Source organism: Chiloscyllium punctatum, chromosome 29 (genome assembly GCF_047496795.1).
Source record: "Chiloscyllium punctatum isolate Juve2018m chromosome 29, sChiPun1.3, whole genome shotgun sequence".
NCBI lineage: Eukaryota > Metazoa > Chordata > Chondrichthyes > Orectolobiformes > Hemiscylliidae > Chiloscyllium > Chiloscyllium punctatum.
Window position 1 is genome coordinate 72522854 of NC_092767.1, and position 25955 is coordinate 72548808.

Here is a 25955-nt window from a genome sequence, read left to right on the forward strand (position 1 = left end):
CTTGTTCTAATCAGACTCTGCTCTAAGAATTTAGAAACCTCATCCTTAATGATGGATTCTAGAATTTCATCAACAAGGAAGGATTTAGGGTACACTTCTCTGTGGAACTCCAGGGAAAGCATTTAGATTACTTAGTGTGAAAATAGGCCCTTTGGCCTAACAAGTCCCCAGCGACCCTCCAAAGAGCAACCCATCCAGACCAAATGTAGGCACCCCCTACATTTATCCCTTCACCCAACATTATGGGCAATTTAGCCTGGCCAATTAACCTGCACATCTTTGGACTGTGTGGGAAGAAAGAGAGCAAGCAGTCAGTCAGTCAGTCATTTGGAGATGGTACCTGTTTAATTACTGTGAACAAAAGACATGATCACTGTTAGAAACAGTGCATCAAAGATGTGTTTCCAGCAGGACCTAGAGATCGCCTTTGGATAATTGGTACTTGGATAATCAAGCTTCCTCTGTGCTAGGTTGGTGCCAGGAAGAGAGGGTTTGGCTTATAAGGAGAGGCTGGGATTTCTTCCACAGGAGTGTAGGAAGTTGAGGGGTGACCTAGAGGTTTATAAAGTCATGGGGCATATGGATAAAGATTGCACAGATTTTTCCCTGGGGTGGGGGATTTCAAGACTTGGGGCATATTTTACAGTGATTAATGGGTGAAATCCTTGACAATGCAACTAAGGTCCCAGTGGTTAAAAGACATTTGGATAAGTTCAGGCATAACCACTGTTTGGAGGGATATGGGCCAGGAGCAGGTGAGTTTGGGATTACAGTTGGCATGGCCTGGTTGATGGATCTGATGTGATCTAACCTTAGTAACCAGTCTACTGTGTGGAGTCTTGCTAAAGCCCATGTTGACATGATCTATCATCTCATTTCACACACGCACACAGCTATGCTGACTATCCTAAATCAGTCCTTGCCTTTCCAAATGCATGTAAATCCAGAACCCCCTCCCAGCAACATACCCACCACTGCCATCAGACTCAAAAAGGTATATAGGTCTGGGGGGGGGGGTTTCCTTGTAGCCTTTTTAAGATAATGGTACAGCATTAGCCACCCTCCAGTTTTCTGGTACCTCATCTATGGCTGGAGATGATATAAACATCCTTAACTTGGCAGTGGCCTGGGAGCTTATCTTTGTTTATGAATTTTAAGAACTCCAGCATTTCTTCTGTAATGTGGACTGTTTAAGCCATCAATATTTATTTCCACGTTCCCTTGTTTTCTCCACAGTAAATACTGATGTGGAATATTTGTTTTGGAGACCGATCTGTGGTTCTGCATGGAGATGGCTTTAATCTTTAAAAGGAGCCCCCTGTTCTCCTCCCTGGTTACCCTTTGGCCTTGAGTATACTTGAGAGAGGATCTCCCCATCTCAAAATGGGCAGAACAATTTAAGAGAGAAACACCCACACCACACCACACACAAAATACACCCAATAAACACAATCTGCAATTCTTCAAACTTGCACAAGCAGACACTGCAACCAAAAACTATAGCCACATTGATATATCTTTACCTTACATCAAAGTGACTGCTAGATCCCTTGGCATTATGGTAGCCCACAAACCTACCAACACACTTAAACAGTGACTGATGAACCTAAAGGATCCACTAGATACTACTAGCATTTACATGATACCATGCAAGAACTGTTGAACACTACAATCTGACATCTAACATGAAACATGAACACCACCTAGTCACCAAAAGACATGACCCATGATCACTAGTTTCTATACATACAAAAGGAGGGCACTACTTGACTGGGACAACAGCCTAGGACAGGTGAAACTAAGTCACACAAGGCATGGTATTCTAACCAGAACTCCATCAATAAACCCATCAATTTAGATCCCATTGATCTTCCCTTGAAAAAAAAATTGGAAATGACATCACCCACCTTAAGAAACCAGGACCTATAAATAGAGAGGTGGGACATACCACCAGCGCTTCACCAGAGACTCACTGATTTTACCCAGTCAGGGTGACAATGTCTGAAAGTAAGCCTTCCAGCTCAACAAGCTAACTTATCAACCTGAGCTATAAATCTTAAAAATAGTTATCACCTAATTCTTTATGGTACCAGTGTGTGGTTATTCAGAGTGGTGGATTGTCTTCCAGTAGTACATTCCAGACCTAAACTGCTCAGATAATGGCCCTTTGGTATTATTGTCAACCTATTAACCCAGAACTCCACACAATGTTCTAGGGAACCCAGGTTCAAATCCTGCCATGGTGGAATTTGAATTCAGAGTCAGTGGACTCTAATGCCAGACTATCACAAAACAATTAATAGAAACTGACATCTATTAACTGGTGTCCCTTAGGGAATCTGCCACTCTCACTTTATCCAGAGCCACAATACAGGGAATGCTGGTGTTGAATGAACAAAGGTGAGTCACACAAGATGACCACAATAGCCTTCATTGGCACATGCAGTTGAATGAGTAGAAAGTGAGGTCTGCAGATGCTGGAGATCAGAGGTGAGTGTGAAGTGCTGGAAAAGCACAGGTCAGGGAACAGAGGATCTCCTGATAAAAAAGGGCTTATGCCCAAAATGTTAATTCTCCTGCTCATTGGATGCTGCCCGACTCTGCTGTGCTTTTCCAGCACTCTTCTCCTCCCCTGCCCCCCCAAAAAAAAAACCACAGTGCAGTGAAAAAAGTTTGTAATGTTGCCTTTCAGCACACTAAAGAATGTTGTTTGAAATCCCAAGCTTTTGGTGTGGTGTGAATTCTGACTTAGTCCAGACCCACAAAAGTGTGGTTGACTTTTAACTACCTGCTGGATAATTAGGAATGGGCAGAAACCACTGGTCTAACCAGTTGATGAATGAACTTTAAGAAAAATCACATTTCCTTCTTTGCAAAAGGCTTTAACTCCATACCCTCTGGTTTTTAACATCTTTCTTAAAAAAGAAGGAAATGGCTTCTTTCCATCCAGTATCCTCATGAATTTGAGGAATCTCTTTCCAAAAGGGAGGGCAAGAGAACAGAATTGGAGGGAGGAACACTAAACTAGCATTGACCCTCTGGATCAAAGCTAGTCAGCCAACTCTCTCCTGTTGGTTATGAGGAAGGGATATGTGAGGAATACAGATGCTGGAGAAGCACAGCAGGTCAGGCAGCATTCCTGGAGAATTCTCCTGCTCTGCTTTTCCAGTGCCATGTGCTTTGACCCCTGTCTGTTTTCAAAACAAAAAACACTATCACTTACAGAAGATCCATTTTCATTTTAATGATTTCACAACAGTTTAAAATAAGAGAATGTCAACTTGACTTTTTGTAAAAAAAAGTCCCTCTTCCACCCCCAATCCTACAAAATATTCCTAAATCACATTCAAAACACTTGATTAAAACGAGAAGCAGTGGCTACTCCACTGCAGTCACTTCAGCCTCTGCTCAGTTGCCATTTGCTTAGAGGGTGGGAGTAAATGGGAGCACAAAAGTCTTCAGCTGGCCTGTTCCTTTACCTCATACATTACACACAAAGATCTTGGGTGTGTTCAATAATGGTGACTAATCCCACCTTTTTAAAAAAAGGTCAAACATGATCCACCGACTTCTTAATACAAAGAGAAATCTAAAAAAAAAGTGGAGAGAATGAGAACACCCGATGTGCTTGATGCATTCAAACAGTAATGTGACATTACAGGCTCTTTCACCCAACTGGGTTTCTGTAAAGGTGTTTACCAGCTAATTGTGCACCCCATTACCCAGCTCCTCAGATCCCACTGGAAGTGGGACTGCGGTTTCTCCCTTTTTTCCCCTCCCCCAAAGGCCAGTCACTGACAACACCATGATTCCCTCCCTGTGGGGGGTCACCATTGCTCTGGACTGTGAGCTTAGGTTTGTGATGCCATATTGTAAACTGCTTGAAGGGGTCTATTGTTTAAGGGCACTGCTCTAGTATGGCTTGGAGAGAGTGTTACCATTTAACTACAGACCCCCCCCCTCCCTTAAGGCCCTTCCAAACAAGACAAAGTGACTCCTTCCTGATACAAGTTGATGCAGAGTGGAGATGCTGCAGTCATAGTGTAGTCATTATGTACATCAGTGACAACTTATCCTAACAAATTACTCCCAGAAACAACATTCCAGTCCTGTACCCTAGTGTTATATATTTCAAAATACATTTTCCCAGGTTCCAGTTTGGAAGGGTCTAGCTTTATCATCTCTGGACTGTTAAAATGGACTGAAAATTTACTGCCCCCAGCCTAAAAATACATGGTTGGTTTCCTTGATGGAGGGACAGAGTGGCCAGAGTTTGGTTTCAGCTGAAACTTTATAAATAATCATTTACTGTTTCATTAAACAATTGGTGATAGGGAGTGGGTGGGGGAGATGACCAGCCCCAAGAGGCTCCGCACACAAGTTTCACTGCTCCTTCACCAGCTTACACACACGCTTGACCCGAGAGAATGGCCCAATGGAGTCACAGAAGACAAAATCCCAGAGGACTTGAAGCCAGGAGGTGTGCTGAGGTAGATTTTCATAGAACTCTGGAGCGATCTTCTTAACCTAAAAGAACATAGAAAGATATAAATGAGAATTCTCCATTACTTCACTTGGACACAACTCACGTTTTGGATCTCCTCAACCCATCAAAACATCTCAGCTGGTGGGATTTATCTACTCTTTAGGATCGATGTGATTATAATCAGAGAGGGTGCAGAAGAAAATTGGGGGGGGGGGGGGGGGGGGGGGCGCAGGTTGGAAAAATGAGGTTAGTTTGCAATGCATGTAATCATAGAATCCCCAGTGTGGAAACAGGCCATTTGGCCCAACAAGTCCACACCAACCCTCCAAGAGTATCCCATCCAGAGGAGAAAGTGAGGACTGCAGCTGCTAGAGATCAAAGCTGAAAATGTGTTGCTGGAAAAGCGCAGGTCAGGCAGCATCAAAGGAGGAGAATCAACGTTTCAGGCATGAGCCCTTCAGGAATGTGGAGAGTGTGCCTGTAAGATAAAAAAGGTAGGGAGGAGGGACTTTGGAAATGCAATAGGTGGGAGGTGGTTAAGGTGAGGGTGATAGGCTGGAGTTGTGGGGGGGGGGGGGGGGGGGTGCAGGGAGGCCAGGAAGATTGCAGGTTAGAAAAGGTGATGCTGAGTTAGAGGGATTTGACTGAGACAAGATGGGGGGAGGGGAAGTGAGGAAACTGGAGAAATCTGAGTTCATCCCTTGTGGTTGGAGGGCTCCTAGGCAGAAGATGAGGCGCTCTTCCTCCAGCTGTCATGTCGCTATGGTCTGGCGATGGAGTCATCCAAGGGCCTGCATGTCCTTGGTGGAGTGGGAGGAGGAGTTGAAGTGTTGAGCCACGGGGTGGTTGAGTTAGTTGGTCCAGGTGTCCCAGAGGTGTTCTCTGAAACATTCCAGAAGTAGGCGGCCTGTCTCCCCAATATAGATGAGGCCACATCGGGTGCAGCGGATGCAATAAATGATGTGTGGGGAGGTGTAGGTGAATTTGTGGCGGATATGGAAGGATCCCTTGGGGCCTTGGAGAGAAGTGAGGGGGGAGGTGTGGGCGCAAGTTTTGCCTTTCTTGCGGTTGCAGGGGAAGGTGCCAGGAGTGGATTTTGGGTTGGTGGGGGTTGTGGACCTGACAAGGGAGTCAGAGGGAGTAGTCTTCAGAATGCTGATAGGGAAGGGAAATATATCTCTGATGGGGGGGTCCATTTGGAGGTAGCGGAAATGACGACAAGTGATATGTATCTGGAGGTTGGTGGGGTGGTAGGGGAGGACCAGTGGGGTTTTGTCTTGGTGGTGATTGGAGGGGTGGGGTTCAAAGGGCAGAGGAGCAGGAAGTGGAGGAAATGCAGTGGAGAGCATCAATCACTTCCAGGGGGAAATTGCAGTCTTTGAAGAAGGAGGTCATCTGGGTTGTTCAGTATTGGAATTGGTCCTCCTGGGAGCAGATACAGCAGAGACGAAGGAATTGGGAATATGGGATGGTGTTTTTTTTTTTTTACAGGGGGCAGGGTGGGAGGAGGTGTAGTCTAGGTAGCTGTGGGAGTCGGTCAGTTTATAGTAAGTGTCTGTGTTGATTTGGTCACCAGAGATAGAAATGGAGAGGTCTAGGAGGGGTGGCTAATGCCCACTGGAGTAAAGCATTGCCCTGACTGACACCCCACCCATGAAAATCAGGGCAAACACTACAAGGAAGGCCCAGTCTAGCTCCATAAGCTCTCTCCCCCAAAAGGTTCATCCCCATTGGCTTCAGAGTGCAGGCTCTTAAGCTTGCCCAGTTATGCCAACCATAATAATTGGCAATGGAAAAAACAAAAACAGCCAATGGAGGAAAGCATGCTTTTGAAAAGAGTCGCAGTTACCAGGGGAAGCTTGCTTCCAGGGATACTGGGGAAGTCATGATGCTCCATGTGATATCCCACATTGAAGGTCAACCAGTTGAGAGGCCCATAGTAGGAGTAGGTCTCATATCCCTTCAGGAACATGTAGTGCTCGGCAATGAAGTGTCCGGAGAATGGATGAAGGCCCATACCCAACATGGAACCTGCCAACATGTAAAAGATGGGCTTCAGGCCCCAGATGTAGTAAATGAAGAGGTCGTAACCGAGTTGGACAACAGCATTGATCAGTTCCATTTGTGTGATGGGTTTGGGGTTGACGTACAACGGCCGCAGAACATAGAAGAGCGGCTGAAGGAAGAGCCAGAGGAGCTTGCGGGTGGGCGTGCAGAAGAACCGGCCTTCGAACTCAGTGGGCACATCAACATCCAGGCCGTCACCCCCCAGGTACCGGTGGTGGTCAATGTGGTACTTCTTGAAGGAGGCGGAGTAAGGCATCCCGATGGGCAGGTTGGCGAACATAGCAAACCAGCGGTTCCACTTGGCCGCCTTGTTCCCAAAGGCCACATTGTGAGAGATGTCGTGGATGGCAAGGGTCAGGGAGTGGTTGACACAGCCTCCCAGAATGTAGGCCCAAAACACCAGCCAGCCCCAGGACAAGTCCTTCACCAGGTAGCAAGAGACAAACTGGAAGAGAACCATCGTGCTTACAATCCATTTCAGATGAGGGTCTGGAGTCATGAGAGACTTCATCTCTGGATACTTAGCTGTTTTAAAACAAAGAAAAAATTAAGATGCATTAATGCTTAGAGTTTTTATTTCATTCATGGGACATGGGTGTCACTGATAAAAAGGTCAGTATTTGTTGCTCAACACCCAATTGCCCTTAAATAGGATCTTGCTTGGCTATTTCCAGGGACAGTTAAGAGTCATTGCTGTAGGTCCATAACACCATTAGGTATGGGGGTAAGGTTCAGCCAGGCAGGTTTGCTCAGTCATGGCTGATGCATTTCCTAACCCCATTCTCCTGCCCATAACCCTTACTAATCAAGAACCCCTCTGATTCAAAGACACAATGACTTGGCCTCCACAGCCCTCTGTAGCAAAGAGTTCCACAGATTCCCTACCCTCTGGCTGAAGAAATTCCTCCGCATCTCAGTCCTAGAGGGTTGTCTGTCCCTTCACTTGGAGGCTGTGCCCTCGGATCCTAGTCTCTCCTACTGACGGAGACATCATCTCCACGTCCACCAGGCCCCAGTATTCTATGTGTTTCAGGTTTCTTTTCCCCCTTCCCAATCCCTTTAAACTCCATTCAGTTCAGACCCAGAGTCCTCAAAATGACAAGCTTTGGAATCATGTGTAGGCCAGACCAGGTAAGGATAGCAGTTTCCCCTCCCTGAAAAAGGACATTAGTGAATCAGATGAGTTTTCATAATTGATTTTAAAAAAAGGTCATGGACTCCAATGCCAGGTCAAGACTTTTGAATTCCAATTCCAGTAGGTGGGATTTTAAACCCAGAGCCTGGATTTAAGTGGAAGTGATGTAGACTGCTACATCTCCCCCAGTACGTCCATTTCTATTCATCCCAATGGGGAGATGAATTATACTTGGAGGGGATGGGAGGATGTTAGCAGGACAAGTGCTAGTAATGGACTGGTTGGGCTGAATGGCCAATTTCTGTGTGGTATAGACCCATCCAATCCTTAGAGCACTAGCTGTTACAACCATTCACAGTTAATGCACCTGCGTGACACGTCTTTGGTATCTGATATCTGGGATTAATGCCAAGCCTTAAGGCTGCACCAGAACAGAACTAAAGGCAGTGTCTTTCAAAAGGAGAACACTAAAGGATCAGAATCCCAACAATGTGGAAGCAGACCATTCAGCCCATCAAATCCACAGACCCACCTCCCTACTCTATCCCTGCAACCCTGAATTTCCCCATGGCTAACACACCTCGCTTGGGCACTACAAAGCAATCGAGCACAGCCAATCCACTGTAGTCTGCACATCTTTGAACTGTGGGAGGAAACCAGAGCAAACCCACACAGACACAATGTGCAAACTCCACACAAACAAGCAGTCACATGTGGGTGGATTCGAACCCTGGTGCTGGGAGGCAGCAGTGCTAACCACTGAGGGAAACTGGGGGTGGGGTGTGGTAAGAGAGAGAGAGAGAGAGAGAGAGAGAGAGAGAGTGTAGTGCTGGAAAAGCACAGCAAGTCAGGCAACACCAGGAGGAGCATGAGAGTCTATGTTCCAGGCAAAAGCTCTTCGTCAGGGATGAGGCTGAGCGCTGAGGGGTTGGGGAGATAAATGGGATTGGTCGGGGGGGGGGGGGGTGGAAAGGTGTGCACGCGAGAGTTGGTCAAATCCACATTGATGGCATGGGGTTACAGGGCCCATGGGTGGCAGATAAGGGAGTGATGAGGGGGGAAGTTTGAGTGTTTGGCCATAGGGCAGTGGGGTTGGGTGGTGCAGGTGTCTGGGAGATGTCCTCTGAAGCACTCTGCGAGCAGCCAAGAGGCCAACATTGAAGGATGGCAAAGACTTGAGGGTTATGGAGGTCAACAGGAGGTTAGAGATGGTTCAATTCATGCACTAGCTGAAGTTACTGTTAAGAATCTCCTTCACACCCTCCCAGTCTGAGGTGTGGTGACCCTCAGGTTACAAAATCACCACCACCTGTATCTCTTTCTCCCTGATGAGAGCGTAGCCATATTGTCTGGTACAGACAATGGAAACTTCACCTTAAGAGATGGGACAGCACAAGGTTCCCAATCCTTTGTTCTGTAGCCAAGGGCACCCATTCCACCTTACCCCTTTCACTGATCAAACGGGAAAGCAGAGGCACTTACCGAAATGAACTGTCTCCATAAGACAGAGCTATATAATTAAAAAAGACCAGATATGCTTGGATTGTTTGTTTTCTCTAGAGTAGAAAAGACTGAGGCAGTGGGAGGGAGGGGGGGGGGGGGGGAACATGATGGAAGTCTACAAGATTGAGGGGTATGGGTGGGGGAAATAGAGAGCAGCTGTGATCCTTGGTTGAGGGGTCAATCACAGCCAGGGGAGTAAGTATATTTTTAGGGCGAGGGGCTAGAGATGCAGAGGGGAGTTGTAAGAGGGGAAAAACCAACCCAGTGGCTGATGGGAATCTCAAAATGCACTGGCTGGAAAAAAGGTGAAGGTGGCAGAAACATTGGAACATGTGTTGTATGGGCACCTAAAATACCGTAACATTCGAGGATACAGGACAAGTGTGGCAAACTGGGATTTTGGGCTTTGAGGTAGTTATGTCGATGCAGACTCAAAGGGGCCTTTTCTGTGCTGAAGAATCCAAGAGGTAGAGGTGCCAGTGTTGGACAAGATCAAAAAGTCAACACCAAGTTATAGTCCAAGAGGTTTATTCAAAATCACAAGCTTTTTGAGCACTGCCCCTTCATCACTTGAAGAAAGCTTGTGGTTTCAAATAAAAACACTTGGACTATAACCTGGTGTTGTGTGACTTGAAACTTTGTAGGAGTCTAAGACAGGAGCAGAAATTAGGCCACTCAGCCTGAGTCTCCTCCACCATTCAATAAGTTTCACAACCCCATAACCCTCAAATCCTCAAGTACCTATCTATCTCAGTCTTAAATATACTCAATGACCCAGCCTCCACAGCCCTCTGTGGGAGTGAATTCCACACATTCCCCACTGACTGAAGAAGTTTCTCCTTATCTCCATTCTAAAAAGGTCTTCCCTTCACTAAAGCCGTGCCCTCAGGTCCTAGTCTCTCCTACCCACGTGAACATCTTCCCAACATCCAATCTGTCCAGGCCATTCAGTATTTCTCCAGCAATCTCTGGATTTGTTTAAGATTTCCAGCATCTTGTTTTGTTTAAAAACAAAAAAAAACAAAGTGATGTTTTAATCAACATTCTCTCTCTCTGAATGCAGACGTAAGCATCAGCTCACAGCTTGCAGGGCAGGTTTAGCAGCTTGGATTCCAGGGGAGAGGCAGTGACCATAACAAGCCATTTACTTACAAATCATGACTCATTCACAACCAACCAGTCTCCAACTATTTAACAATTGTGCGAATGAGACCAGGACAAAACCCAGGCTGCAGTTTAACCCTTTCTGCACCAAGTAATATGCCACCCCCCCCCCCAAAATCACTGATTTTCTCTGGTGAGAAAAACAGAGGAAGTTTTTCAGACTGGAGGTCGGTGTTTATGTGAGGAGTCCAGGTGAGTTCCAAACTTTTCCCTGGATTCTCTCTCTGGGAAACAGGACTAGAAACAATGAATTGGAAATGGGGCTGTTCCCAGGAGAGGGGAGGGAAACACCCTGCCACCAGGGGGCAGTAACTTGCTGCCACTTCCTCAGCCTTTTGGTCTTGCCTCAATGATGGCTGGTCATCATAATGGGGCAACTAGAGGTACTCATTTCCTCAAGCCTCAGCCCATCCATGACTTTGGGAACCACTGCAGCCTTTTTGAATCAAAAACAAAAAAAAAAAATCAGCAAATTCCAACACCTTCCGCCATTGACCGATGTACCCAATCTCTCTGGAATTTTGTATCCATTCACCCGCGTCTCACGAGTATCACTGGCTGGGTCAGTATTTATCACTTGTCCCTAACTGCCCTCTTGAGAAGGTAGGACTGAGCTACCTTCTAGAACCACTGCAGTGGGTTGACCCACAATGCCCTCAGGGAGGGAATTCCAGGATTTTGACCCAGTGACACTGGAGGAACACCAATATGTCAGGATGGAAAGTCATGATTTGTAGACACACACACACACACACATTATAGTCCAACAGGTTTAATTGGAAGCGCTGCTCTGAAAGCTAGTGCTTCCAATTAAACCTGTTGGACTATAACCTGGTGTTGCAGGATTTTTAAACTTTGTACACCCCAGTCCAATATTAACTTCGTATTAGTTGCATGGTAGGGTGCCTCAGTGGTTAACCCTGCTGCCTTACAGTCCAGGGACCCGGGTTTGATTCCGACCTTGGGCGACTGTCTGAGTTTGTACACAGTCAGATGTGCAGCACAGAACTAGGAACTCAAAACAGAATTTCAGTCCAAATTGTCCAAGCCAACCAGATATCCTGATCTAACCTAGTCCCATTGCCAGCACTTGACTTGTACACCTCTAAACCTTCCTATTCATATATCCATATAGTGTCTGCATAGGTTTCCTCACTCTCCAGGTTAGATGGGTGGATTGGCCATGCTAAATTGCTCATAGTGTCCTGAGGAAGGACTTGTGCCTGAAAACGTCGACTCTCCTGCTCCTCAGATACTGCCTGACCTGCTGCGCTTTTCCAGCACTAGCCTTTGACGCTGTTCAGGGATGTGTAGGTGAAAGGTGGGTTATCCATGGGGAAAACATGTTACAGTGATAGGGGTTGTTGGGTTTGGGTGGGGCACTCCAAGGGTCAGTGTAGACTATGAACACAGATTCGCTCATGAAGCAACTTAATGCTTTTGATGCATTAATGGTTGCAGCCAAAGGCAAATTGATCGTTGTGAATGGACAACTCTCAGCAGAATATCTAGCCATTTTCCCCCCTCCTTTTCATCTCAGACACAGTCTGCTCCCTCCTGACTCCCAGAGTTGCCTCCCACCCCTCCCCCCACCCCCAAACACACACAGACCATGCCAAGACAGTCTGCTCCCTCACTGCCCCTTGACAGCCCCACGGTCCCTACCTGCAATCCTTCCCTACAGACTAACGTGCATCGTTTTTTCCCATCCACACCTTCCATTATTAACACAAGCACCATGGTATGGTGACTTAAAGGTTTTTCACTGTACTTTTGTCAAAATTTCAGTGACAACATGATTATTCTGGCTCTGCTTATCAAAGTACGATGTAGATGTGCTGGTGTGGGCAAAGTTAAAAATCACAACACCAGGTTATAGTCGAACAGGTTTATTTAGAAGCACTAGCTTTCAGAGCACTGCTACTTCATCAGGTGGTGAGGTGCTGTGCTCCGAAAGCTAGCGCTTCCAAATAAACCTGTTGGACTATAACCTGGTGTTGAGAGATTTTTTAACCTTATCAAAACCAGATAAGGAAGTCACACTGGGCAACTCCCAGATTTTGGTTAAACATCAGCGAGTTTTTTTTTGCTAGTGTGTGTCACACAAAGCTCCATATAAACAATCCTGTTAATGCATTCTGACTGCTGAATAAACCACTGGCCAAGGAAGAGGTGTGCAAACAAGCTGAATAAAATCTGTAAACAAAATGAGTAACAAAACAAATCTGGGAAAAAAAAACTACTCAGCAGGACGGACAGACAGACGAGGAGAGAAAGGTTTCGGAGTTTGTGACAGTCAGAAATCCAGCATTGAGTATAGGAGTTTGAAAGTCTTGTTGCAATCATTGGTGAGGCTACCTTTGGAGTATTGTGTGAAGTCCTAGTTGCCCTGCTATAGAAGAAATTAAACTTAAAAAACCCACCACAAGATTTACTCAGATGCTACCTGGATTAGAAGGTTTGAGTTATAACAGAGACACTGGGATATTTTTCCCACACCACCAACCAGGAGGTAGGAGACCAAGGGCTGACCTTCTAGACATCTATAAGACCAACACTTCAATGCATTATCTGAGCTGAGATGACACCTACTGTTAAAAGTATCTTGAGAATGTAACTTTGAAGCAAATGACCATAATTTGTTTACATTTACTTTGGTGACAGAAAGGGATAGGTATGTACCACAGGGCAAGAGATTGGGGGGGGGGGGGGGGGGGGAAGCAATTACAACATGATTAGGCAAGATTTAGGATGCACAGGACAGAAGGAAACTGCAGGGGATGGGCACAATTGAAATGTGGAGTTGTTCAAGGAACAGCTACTGTGTGTCCTTGATAAGTATGTACCTGTCAGGCAGGGAGGGAGTGTTTGAGTAAAGGAACAGTGGTTCACTAACAGTTAAATCGCTTGTCAAGAGGAAGAAGGAGGCTTACATAAAGATGAGATGTGAAGGTTCACTTAGGGTGTTGGAGAATTACAAGTTAGCCCGGAAGGACCTAAAGATGGAGCTAAGAGCAGTTAGGAGGGGACAGGAGAAGTCTTTGGCAGGTAGGATCAAGGAAAACCCTAAAGCTTTTTATGTCAGGAATAAAAGCACATCTAGAATAAGATTAGGGCCAAAATCAACGAGGTAAAAACAATGACTGCAGATGCTGGAAACCAGATTGTGGATTAGTGGTGCTGGAAGAGCACAGCAGGTCAGGCAGCATCCAAGGAGCTTCGAAAATCAACATTTCGGGCAAAAGCCCTTCATCAGGAATAAAGACAGTGAGCCTGAAGCGTGGAGAGATAAGCTAGAGGAGGGTGGGGGTGGGGAGAAAGTAGCATAGAGTACAATGGGTGAGTGGGGGAGGGGATGAAGGTGATAGGTCAAGGAGGAGAGGGTGGAGTGGATAGGTGGAAAAGGAGATAGGCAGGTAGGACAAGTCCGGACAAGTCATGGGGACAGTTACTGAGCTGGAAGTTTAGAACTAGGGTGAGGTGGGGGAAGGGGAAATGAGGAAACTGTTGAAGTCCACATTGATGCCCTGGGGTTGAAGTGTTCCAAGGCAGAAGATGAGGCGTTCTTCCTCCAGGCATCTGGTGGTGAAGCAGGGCGCAGTGGTAGTCTGGCACACTGACCTCTACACCACTGAAGCCAAACGTCAACTCGAGGACACCTCTTCCTACTGCCCCCTCGACCATGACCCCACCCCCCATCACCAAACCATCATCTCCCAGACCATACAGAACCTCATCACCTCAGGAGATCTCACCCACAGCTTCCAACCTCATAGTCCGGGAACCCCGCACTGCCCGGTTCTACCTCCTTCCCAAGATCCACAAGCCTGACCACCCTGGCCGACCCATTGTCTCAGCATGCTCCTGCCCCACTGAACTCATCTCTACCTGCCTCGACACTGTCCTATCCCTAGTCCAGGAACTCCCCACATACGTTTGAGACACCACCCACACCCTCCACCTCCTCCAAGACTTCTGTTTCCCTGGCCCCCAATGCCTCATCTTCACCATGGATATCCAATCCCTCTACACCTCCATCCGCCATGACCAGGGCCTCCAAGCCCTCCGTTTTTTCCTCTCCAGACATCCCCAACAGTACCCTTCCACCGACACTCATTCATTTGGCCGAACTGGTCCTCACCCTTAATTTCTCCTTTGAATCCTCCCACTTCCTCCAGTCCAAAGGGGTAGCCATGGGCACACATATGGGCCCCAGCTATGCCGGTCTTTGTTGTCTACATAGCACAGTTGATCTTCCGTAATTACACCAGCACCACTCCCCACCTCTTCCTCCACTACATTGATGACTGCATTGGCGCCACCTCGTGCTCCCGCGAGGAGGATGAGCAATTCATCAACTTCACCAACACATTCCACCCTGACCTTAAATTTACCTGGACCATCTCTGACACCTCCCTCCCCTTCCTGGACCTCTCCATCTCCATTAATGACGACCGACTTGACACTGATGTTTTTTTTTTTTACAAACCCACCGACTCCCACAGCTACCTGGATTTCACCTCTTCCCACCCTACCTCTTGCAAAAATGCCACCCCGTATTCCCAATTCCTCTGTCTCTGCCGTATCTGCTCCCAGAAGGACCAGTTCCACCACAGAACACACCAGATGGCCTCCTTCTTTAGAGACCGCAATTTCCCTTCCCATGTGGTTAAAGATGCCCTCCAATGCATCTCGTCCACATCCCGCACCGCCGCCCTCAGACCCCACCCCTCCAACCGGAACAAGGACGGAACGCCCCCGGTGCTCAACTTCCACCCTACCAACCTTCGCATAAACCAAATCATCCGCCGACATTTCCACCACCAGGGATATATTTCCCTCCCCACCCCTTTCTGCCTTCCACAAAGACCGTTCCCTCCGTGTCTACCTGGTCAGGTCCACACCCCCTTATGGCCCACCCTCCCATTCTGGCACTTTCCCCTGCCACCGCAGGAACTGTAAAACCTGAGCCCACACCTCCTCCCTCACCTCTATCCAAGGCCCTAAAGGAGGCTTCCACATCCAAAGTTTTACCTGCACATCCACTAATATCATTTATTGTATCCGTTGCTCCCGATGTGGTCTCCTCTACGTTGGGGAGGCTGGACGCCTCCTAGCAGAGCGCTTTAGGGAACATCTCTGGGACACCCGCACCAATCAACCACACCGCCCCGTGGCCCAACATTTCAACTCCCCCTCCCACTCTGCCGAGGACATGGAGGTCCTGGGCCTCCTTCACCGCCGCTCCCTCACCACCAGATGCCTGGAGGAAGAACGCCTCATCTTCCGCCTCAGAACACTTCAACCCCAAGGCATCAATGTAGACTTCAACAGTTTCCTCATTTCCCCTTCCCTCACCTCACCCTAGTTCCAAACTTCCAGCTCAGTAACTGTCCCCTTGGCTTGTCCGGACTTGTCCTACCTGCCTATCTCCTTTTCCACCTATCCACTCCACCCTCTCCTCCTTGACCTATCACCTTCATCCACTCCCCCACTCACCCATTGTACTCTATGCTACTTTCTCCCCACCCCCACCCTCCTCTAGCTTATCTCTCCACACTTCAGGCTCACTGCCTTTATTCCTGATGAAGGGCTTTTGCCCGAAACGTCGATTTCGAAGCTACTTGGATGCTGCCTGAACTGCTGTGCTCTTCCAGCACCAGTAATCCAGAATAAGATTAGGGCCAGTCAGTTAAGGACAGTAATGGGAGGTTGTGCATGGAGTCAGAGGAGATACAAGGGGTACTAAATATTTGTCAGTATTCACACAGGAAAAAGAATGTTGTCAAAGGAGACCACAGACATGGACTACTAGACTAGATGGGATTGAGGTTCATAAGGTGTTAGCAATTCTGGAAAGTGTAAAAATAGATAAATCCTGTGGGCCAGATGGGATTTATCCTCAGATTCTCTGGGAAGCTAGGGAGGAGATTGCAGAGCCTATGGCTTGGATCTTTATGTCATTGTCTACAGGAGGAGTGCCAGAAGACTGGAAGATTGGAGGTGTCCTTTGTTCAAGAAGGAGAACAGAGACAAGCCTGGAAATTATAGACCAGTGAGCCATACTTTGGTTGTGGGTGAAGTGTTGGAAAAGATTATAAGAGATAGGATTTATAAAATCATCTAGAAAGGAATACTTTGAGGGATAGTCAACATGGTTTTGTGAAGGGTAGGTCATGCCTCACAAACTGTAGTCTTTTTGAGAAGATGACCAAACAGGTAGAGGAGGGTAAACTGGTTGATGTGATGTATATGGATTTCATTAAAGTGTCTGATAAGGTTCCCCATGTTAGGCTATTGCATAAAATACAGAAGCACGGGATTGAGGGTGATTTAGTGGTTTGGATCAGAAATTGGCTAGCTGTAAGATGACAGAGGGTGGTGGTTGATGGGAAACTTCATCCTGGATGTTCAGGTGGGCTTCAGATTGGTTTCACAGCTTGACACAACATCAAGGGTGAAAGGCCTGTACTGCACTGTAATGTTCCATGATCATTCTAAGAGATAAAGACTAGAGCTAAATTTGTTTAATATTACATCCTATGACACCGAAATCCTGTGTCTTATGATTCTGCTCCACAATCACCTGAAGAATCAGCACTTAGAAAAGCTAGCACCTCCAAATAAACCTGTTGGACCATAACCTGGAGTCAAAGTTTTTGACCTTTGTTCACTCCAGTGAAACACCAGCACCTCCAAATTACAAAATCATGTGAGGCATAGACAAGTTAGATAGCCAGTGGCTTTTCCCCAGGTTTAGAGACAAACTAGAGGACATTGGTATCTCTTCCCCTCGCATCTTTAAATCAAGATCCAAAGAGGCAGCTTTTTCCAGAGGGTGGCGAGTGTCTGGAACGGGCTACCAGACGGAATGGTGGAGGAGGGTTACAATTTAAGGAACATCGAGATAGTTATGAGGAACGTGGACCCAAAGCAGGCAGCTGGGAGTAGTTTTAGATATAGTGAAAACTGGACAGGTTAGGCCAAAGGGCCTGTTTCCATGCTATAAACCCCTGACTATTTGTTACCCATCCATTATTGCCCTGGAATTGAGTGGCTAATGGGGCCATTTCAGAGGGCAGTTAAGAGTCAACCCTGCATCGTCATGGGTCTGGAGTCACATGTAGGCCCAGACCAGGCAAAGACAAATGTCTTTCCCTTGTAAAAAGAGAAAACAAAATCAAAAAGCGAACATTTGTCAATAGCTTCACAGTCACTGAGTCAGTAGTTTTATATTCCAGATTTACAAAGCAAGTTTAAAAATTCCACTCAGTGGTTGGTAGGATTTGAACCTATAACCCCTATAGCATTATCCTGGGCCAATGGATTCACTAGCCCATTGACAGTATCATTGCACCACTGTTTACACTGGTCCTAGGCTGGGAGTTCAGCAATGGCACAGGATTCTCAGAGACCATGATGAAGGGCCCTTCCTTATTAGTGGAGGAATTGGTAACCAGGGGGTAATTGATTTAAAGGTCAAGGTTAAAAATTTAAAAAAAGAGGAGAGTCAAGATTTGTTTTACTCAGGAGGGTAGTGGGAGTCTGGAACTCCCCACCTGGAGAGGGTAGTTGTTAAAGGAAGGATATTATTAAGCTGCTGAGGGTTCAGAAAAAGATCTACCAGGAAGTGCTGGGACTGGAGGGTTTACGTTACAAGTGAGTCTGTGACTCTGCCCTCAGCATAGGAGGGCTGACCTTATCAAGCTCCAAAATTATGAGGGAATAGATAAAAAGGTAGGTAGCCAACAGCTTTCCCCCCATTTCGGGGAGAGGGAAGGGGGTGCAGTGGACAAGAAGGTGGTGGGCAAAGAGCCTAGAACAAGAGGACATACGTTTAAGAAGAGGCTACATCAGAATCCCTACAGTGTAGAAACACACCCTTCAGCCCAACAAGTCCAGACCGACCCTCTGAAGAGTAACCCACCCAGACCCGTTCCCCCTGCCGTACATTTACCCCCGATTAATGCACCTAACCTACACATTCCTGAACACTACAGGGCAATTTAGCACAGCCAATCCACCCTAACCTGCACATCTTTGGATTGTGGGAGGAAACCTGAGCACCCGGAGGAAACCCACACAGACACGGGGAGAACGTGCAAACTCCACACAGACAGACGACAATTGCTGGAGGCTGGAATCGAACCCAGGTCCCTGGCGCAGGGAGGTAGCAGTGCTAACCACAGCCATTTCAGTCACTGGAGCATTGGGAGTGAGGGGTGATTTACACAGGTTTATAAAATTTCAACTTTTTTTTAATATAAAAAAGGTCACACATACTATTCCTTCTGGGAATCCAGAACTCATTGCCGATAAAAGAGAACTACAAGCAGGAGCAGACCCTCTGGCTCCTCCAGCCTGCTCCCCCATTCGATAAGATAATGGCTGATCTTTATCATGGACTCAGGTCCACTTACCCACCCTCTCACTGAAAGAATGGATTCCTTCATTATTCATTCATAAGGAATCTTACCTTTAAAGAAATTTACTGACGTAGCATCAACTCCTTCACTGGGCAGGGTATTCCCTAGAGTTACAACCTTCTGGTTTAAGTTCCTCCTCAATTCAGTCCTAAATCTGCTCCCCCTAACCTTGACATTTTGCCCTATTGTCCTAGTTTCACCTGCCAGTGGAAACATCAGCTTTCATCACTTCATAACTTCATGTTTCTATAAGATCCCTCATTGTTTTAAATTCTAGTGAATATAATCCCAGTCTACTCAGTCTCTCCTCAAGTCAACCCCCTCAACTCCAGAGCCAGCCAAGTGAACCTCCTCTGCACCCCCTCCAGTGCTAGTACATCCTTTCTCAAATAAGGAGCAGCACAGTGGCTCAGTGGTTAGCACTGCTGCCTCACAGCACCAGGGACCCAGGTTCAATCCCACCCTCAGGTGACTGTATGGCGTTTGCACATTCTCCCCGTGTCTGTGTGGGTTTCCTCCAGGTGCTCCGGTTTCCTCCCACAGTCCAAAGATGTGCAAGTTAGGTGAATTGGCCATGCTAAATTGCCTATTGTGTTATGTGCATTAGTCAGGGGTAAATATAGGGGAAATGGGTCTGAGTGGGTTACTCTTCAGAGGGTTGGTGTGGACTTGTTGGGCCAAAGGGCCCATTTCCATACTGTAGAGAATCTAGTTTCAAAAAGACTAAAACTACACACAGTACTCCAGGTGTGGCCTCACCAACACCCTGTACAGTTGCAGCATAACCTCCCTGCCTATAAACTCAATCCCTCTAACAATGAAGGGGAAAATTCCATTTGCCTTCTTAATTACCCATTGTACCTACAGACTACCCTTCTGTGATTCTTGCACAAGGACACCCAAATCCCTCTGCACTGCAAGGTGCTGCAGTTTCTAATCATTCAAGTCATATAGGCAAAAACCCTCAACATTTAAATTGTTAGACATGCCCTTGCAATCCCAAGGCTATGGGCCAAAGAAAAATGGGATTGGAATAGTTAGGCTGCTTTTGGAATGCTGCATTCAATTCTGGACACCCTGCTCTAGGAGAGATGTTGCAAGCCTTGAAAGAATTCAGAAGAAAAGATTTAAGGATATTGCCAGGATTGGAGGGTTTGAGCTACAGGGAGAGGCTGAATAGACTGGGGCTGTTTTCCCTGAAGCGTCAGAGGCTGAGGGGTGACCTTAGAGGTTTATAAAATCATGAGGGACATAGATAAGGTGAATAAAGATGGAGGCAGTGAGGACTGCAGACGCTGGAGATCAGAGCAGAGTATGAGGTGCTGGAAAAGCACAACAGGTCAGGCAGCATCCAGATTTTCCTGCGCCTCAAACGCTGCACGGCCTGCTGTGCTTTTCCAGTACCCCACTCTCTGCTCTAAATAGACACTGTCTTTTCCCTGGGATGGGGAATTCAAAACTAGAGGGCACAGGTTTAAGGGGTGTGTGAGGAAAGATTTAAAAAAGGGACCTATGGGGCAACTTTTTCCACACAGAGGGTGGTACGTGTATGGAACGAGCTGCCAGAGGATGTGGTGGAGGCTGGTACAATTGCAACATTTAAAAGCCATCTGGATGGGTATATGAATAGGAAGGGTTTAGAGGGATATGGGCCAAGTGCTGGCAAATGGAACTAGATTAATTTAGGATATCTGGTCGGCAGGGATGAGTGGGACTGAAGGGTCTGTTTCTGTGCTGTACATCTGAGTCCAATTATCAGTTGCTTTATTTTGTTTTACTCTCTCTACCCTCTGCCCTACCTCTCCACTTGGCCAAAGAGATTTGGTCAGGTACATGGATAGGTAAAGGTTTGATGGGATATGGGAGTTGTTCAGTTTGAGAAACCTGGCCAGTTTGGATGGGCTGGGCCAGAGGGTCTGTTTCTGTTCTATACAACCCTGACTCATTCTCTTTCCCCATCTCTCACCAGGGGGAAAAAAAGAATCATCAAAGTTTGAACCTTCCTATCTCTTTGCACCCCTCCTACACACTGTCAGCTTGAATCTACCCAGCTCCCTAGCTGCTGTCTGACCAATGCTGACCCCTGCTCTAATGACTTGCAGATTCTCATCCTCCCCAATGCCTTGTCCCCTCCATGTCCATTGTCCTCCTGACTCTCCAATCTCCCCAATCTTTCAATTACACCTCTTGTGTGATCTCAAATTTTCCTTCTGCTTCCTGGGCCCTGTGTTCTGGGCAATTCCCTCCCTGAACTTGTCTCGTCCCTCTTTTTTTTAAAAAATGCTCCTTAAAACTTTATCTCTTTAGTGTCAGCGGTGCAAAACACCAAAAAAGGTCATTTGGTCCAAATTGGTTATTTTTGATTGGCACATATAGTAGTCACACAGCACAGAAACAGACCCTCCAGTCTAACTTGTCCACACTAACCAGTTTTCCTAAATTAATCTAAATGCTTTTGTCAACATTTGGCCCATATCCCTCCAAACCCTTCCTATTAATATACCCATCCAGATGCCTTTTAAATGTTGCAATTGTATCAGCCTCCACCACATCCTCTGGCAGCACATTCCATACACATACCACCCTCTGCGTGAAAAAAGTTGCCCCTTAGGTCTCTTTTATATCTTTCCCCTCTTACCCTAAACCTACACCCTCTCCCCCACCCCAGGGAAAAAACCTTGTATATTTATCCTATCCATGTCCCCATGATATTATAAACCTCTATAAGGTCACCCCTCAGCCTCCGACGCTCCAGGGAAAACAGCCCCAGCCTATTCAGGCTCTCCCTGTAGCTCAAACCCTCCAACCCCAGCAACACCCTGGGCTCCTTCGTTTGCAATGAATGGCTACAACATTAAGGAAATTCCTCTATGTGGGTTTTTGCACAGGGGAATGAGATATATCTGATTTACTAAGAGGGGGAAGCAAATCACTTATTTTGGAAATTTAATAATAGCCAGTTTATCTGGAGTTTTCTGAACTCAACGGCTCCATAAGCATTCCCCCATCCCCTCCAATAGATAGGGGTCCAATGCCTCACCCACGTCAGGGTTAACCTCAAAATTTCTCTAACCACCCATCCTCACTGCAGAAATTTAAACATCCCAGAGGTCTTTATGTAAATTTACGAACTCCTTCCTCAAGCCAGGAGTCCATAGTGAACCTGGTACGTGCAGGAATTCAGTTGCCCCACTCTTATAGGGGAGCTCCAACCACAAACCAATCCAAACAAACTTAGATTTTAAGAGAAAACAACTCTTTACAATCCCTGCAAACTTCAGACCGAACTTCCTTGGAAGAGGTAACTGACTACAAGATTCACAGCAGGTGTCGCTGAGCGAGAGTCCTTTTCCAAATAGTTTGGAATTGGGGATTAGCTCGGAAAGGGCTTGTTTTTTCCCCCTTTTTTGAAAAATAAATTAAACACGGTAACATTGAAGCGAACACACTCTTCTCTTCTTCCCCCCCCCCCCCCATAATGTTTCAGCGAAGTTAAATAAGTTTGCAAAATGTTTTGCTCGAGTTGCTTGAATTTACCTAGAATCTGCTTCCTCCTGTCAGAATGAGGCTGCTCTGTATAAACCCATTCAAAATCGCCACTTGTAGCCATCGCTAGATCCTTTCCTCTCCTGAATGATTCCAAAATCCTACCACATCTGCAGGCTTCCTCCTTCACCTGAGTAAGAGAGAGAAACGCCCTGGCTACCTGACTCCTACCCTTAAACTTCATTGGAGTGATTCACAGCTCCGCCCCATCTTTACAAATCTCAAAGCAACTTGCTGTGCGGGAATTAGCTAATCTCCTACCCCGGGAGCCTCGTTTACCACTGCAGGATGGGGCCCTATTGAATTATATGAACTCCTCACGACTGTGAAGGGAGACTCTGGAACAGACGAGACACTTCTGGCACAGTGGTAGTGTCCTTATCTCTGAACTCAGAGGTCCAGGGTCAATTCCTACCTACCCCAGCAGCAGGGGTCCATATTTAGGGTGGCATGGTGGCTCAGTGGTTAGCACTGCTGCCTTACAGCACTACAGTCCCAGGTTCGATGCCAGCCTCGGGTGACTGTGTAGAGTTTGCACATTCTCTCTGTGTCTGCGTGGGTTTCCTCCAGGTGCTCTAGTTTTCTCCCACAAGCCAAAGGTGTGCAGGTCAGGTGAATTGGCCACGTTGTTAGTCAGAGGGTGGGTGGGTTACTCTTTGGAGGGTCAGTGTGGACTTGTTGGGCTGAAGGGCCTGTTTCCATGCTATAGGGAATCTAATTCAATTATTAAAAGTTTATACCTCTACCTTCCTTGTGTGGGCCTAACATTTTTTCCTCTTCCAATTATTCAAATTCCTTTTGAAAGCCATGATTGAATCTGTCTCAATCTCACCCTTAGAGAGTGTATACCAAATCCGAACTGTTCTGGATGTAAGTTTGCTCACTGAGCTGGAAGGTTCATTTTCAGATGTTTCGTCACCATACTTGGTAACATCTTCAGTGAAACTTCACCTGGAGGCTCACTGAAGATGTTACCTAATATGGTGACGAAACATCTGAAAATGAACCTTCCAGCTCAGCAAGCAAACCCAAATCCAGAATCCCAACCTGAGCTACAAATCTTCTCAAAACTTGCTAAATCCTAACTGTTGGAAGAGAAAGTGAGGACTGCAGATGCTGGAGATCAGAGCTGAAAATGTGTTGCTGGAAAAGCGCAGCAGAAGAAGGGCTGATGCCCAAAACGTCGATTCTCCTGTTCCTTGGATGCTGCCTGACAGATTCCTGAAGAAGTTGTGGTTCTGTTCGCCGAGCTGGGAATTTGTCTTGCAAACGTTTCGTCCCCTGTCTAGGTGACATCCTCAGTGCTTGGGAGCCTCCCGCCACTATAAATGCCGGAGGAAACAGCACAGAAGCGCTTCACAGGAGGCTCCCAAACACTGAGGATGTCACCGAGACAGGGGACGAAACGTTTGCAAGACAAATTCCCAGCTCGGCGAACAGAACCACAACAACGAGCACCCGAGCTACAAATCTTCTCCCAAACTTTGAATTCCTGAAGAAGGGCTGATGCCCGAAACGTCGATTCTCCAAATCCTAACTGTTGTTTAGATTAGATTCCCTACTGTGTGAAAACAGGCCCTTCGGCTCAACCAGCCCGAAGAGTAACCCACCCAGACCAATTTCCCTCTGACTAATACACCTAACACTATGGGCAATTTAGTATGGTCAATTCACCTGACCTGCACATCTTTGGACTGTGGGAGGAAGCCCACACAGACACAGGGAGAATGTGCAAACTCCACACAGACAGTCACCCAAGGGTGGAATAGAACCTGGGACCCTGGTGCTGTGAGGCAGCAGTGCTAACCACTGAGCCACCGTGCAGTTAGTAACTGAATGAATTGACTGATATCACATGATTAGGTCCACCCATTAGCATATGAAAGGTATTGGTGGAACTTCCTGACTCCAAATATGACCAAACCTTCCTTCTCTATCTGCGCGTTCTGTACTAGCCAAAGTCCTGGACACGTACACTATTGAGCATTCCTGTCCCTTGGGCCATCGATGAGCTAATACTACCCCGGTTGCCGTACAGGAAGACATTGCAGGTCAATACCAGATCTCGCTTGGGGTCATGGTGTGCTGACATCTTGGAGGATGGTAGTTGTTTCTTCACTTCCGTAAAAGGCTATGACTCAGCTATGTCACCATTTCTAAGGCTGACCCTTTTCTAGGAGTCGACGCCAAGGTGCCAGGATGGAGGCCAGGTTATGTGTGAACATTCCGTAATAACCCACCAGCCCAAGGAAAGACCGAAGCTCCAGTACCGATGTGGGAGTGGGGCACCTTTGATCACCCTCACTTTATCTTCCAACAGGTATAACTCAGTCTTGTCAACTCTGTAAGCCAAGTAGGTCACTTGGGATGCTTGAAACACACATTTTTCCCTTCTAAGGTGTAGGCGCTACCAAAATGCAGCACCTCACATTTATCTGAATTAAACTCTATCTGCCACTCCACAGCCCATTGGCCCATCTGATCAAGATCCCGTTGCAATCTGAGGTAACCTTTTTTGCTGTCCACTACACCTCCAATTTTGGTGTCATCTGCAGACGTACTAGTGATACCTCCTTATGTTCACATCCAAATCATTTATGTAAATGACAAAAAGCAGTGGACCCAGCCCCGATCCTTGTGGCACTCCACTGGTCACAGGCCTCCAGTCTGAAAAACAACCCTCCACCACCACCCTCTGTCTTCTACCTCTGAGCAAGTTCCTTCTACTGGATGAGTGGTGCTGGAAGAGTACAGCAGTTCAGGCAGCATCCAACATGCTGTGCTCTTCCAGCACCACTAATCCAGTATTTGGTTTTCAGCATCTGCAGTCATTGTTTTTAGCAAGTTCCTTCTAGTCCTATATTGAAGGGTGGTACAGCAGCTCAGTGGTTAGCACTGCTATCTCCCAGCGCCAGGCGACCAGCTGAATGGAGTTTGCACATTCTCCCCGTGTCTGCGTGGGTTTCCTCCGAGTGCTCCGGTCTCCTCCCACAGTCCAAAGATGTGCAGGTTAGGGTGGATTGGCCGTGGGAAATTGCCCATAGTGTCCAGGGATGTGCAGGCTAGGTAGGTTAACCATGGGGAATGCAGGGTTCTAGGGATTGGATGGGATATTCGTCAGAGGGTTGAAGAAGAGTCGATGGAGCAGATGGCTTCCATCTGCTCTGTAGGGATTTTATGTTTGTTCCTGTTAAATTGTTGCTGTAAGCTGCTAAACAGGGGCACAGACAAATCCAACTCAAACTGCCCAATGTGACGACTGCAGATGCTGGAGATCAGAGTCGAAGAGTGTGTTGCTGGAAAAGGTCAGGCAGCATCCGAGGAGCAGGAGAGTCAACGTTTCAGGCATAAGCCCTTCTTCAGGAATGAGGCTTGTGGACTGTGGCGAGGGTGGAGGGGGGGGGAGGGGGGGGGCGGGGGCTGAGAGGTAAATGGGAGGGGGGGGTGGGACTGGGTGGAAGGTAACTGCCAGAGGAAGTGATCAGTAACTGCCAGTGGAGGTGACAGGGTGATAGTGATAGGTCGGAGAGGAAGGTGGAGTGGATGGGACGCCTGGAGGAAGAACGCCTCATCCTCCACTTCGGGACCCTCCAACCACACGGGGTCAATGTGGATTTCACCGGTTTCC

The 25955-nt window shown here is 47.1% G+C and overlaps 1 protein-coding gene across 1 annotated transcript; it reads right to left on the reverse strand.

Moving 5' to 3' along the window:
- Positions 1 to 4272: 4272 nt before the first annotated feature.
- LOC140454558 (sphingolipid delta(4)-desaturase/C4-monooxygenase DES2-like) lies at positions 4273 to 22476 on the reverse strand. Its single transcript, XM_072549392.1, has 3 exons — positions 22319 to 22476; positions 6336 to 7078; positions 4273 to 4527 (listed from the first exon to the last, which is right to left on the reverse strand). The coding sequence occupies exons 1-3, from the start codon at positions 22389 to 22391 to the stop codon at positions 4384 to 4386; spliced, it is 960 nt and encodes a 319-aa protein (XP_072405493.1). The 5' UTR covers positions 22392 to 22476; the 3' UTR covers positions 4273 to 4383.
- Positions 22477 to 25955: the final 3479 nt, after the last annotated feature.

Coding starts and splice junctions, on each gene's coding strand:
- LOC140454558 (XM_072549392.1), bottom strand. CDS start 22,391: ATGGCTACAAGTGGCGATTTTGAATGGGTTTATACAGAGCAGCCTCAT. Junction 7,079..22,318: donor CAGGAGGAAGCAGATTCTAG/GTAAATTCAAGC, acceptor GTTTTAAAACAG/CTAAGTATCCAGAGATGAAG. Junction 4,528..6,335: donor CTGGAAGCAAGCTTCCCCTG/GTAACTGCGACT, acceptor ATGTTCTTTTAG/GTTAAGAAGATCGCTCCAGA.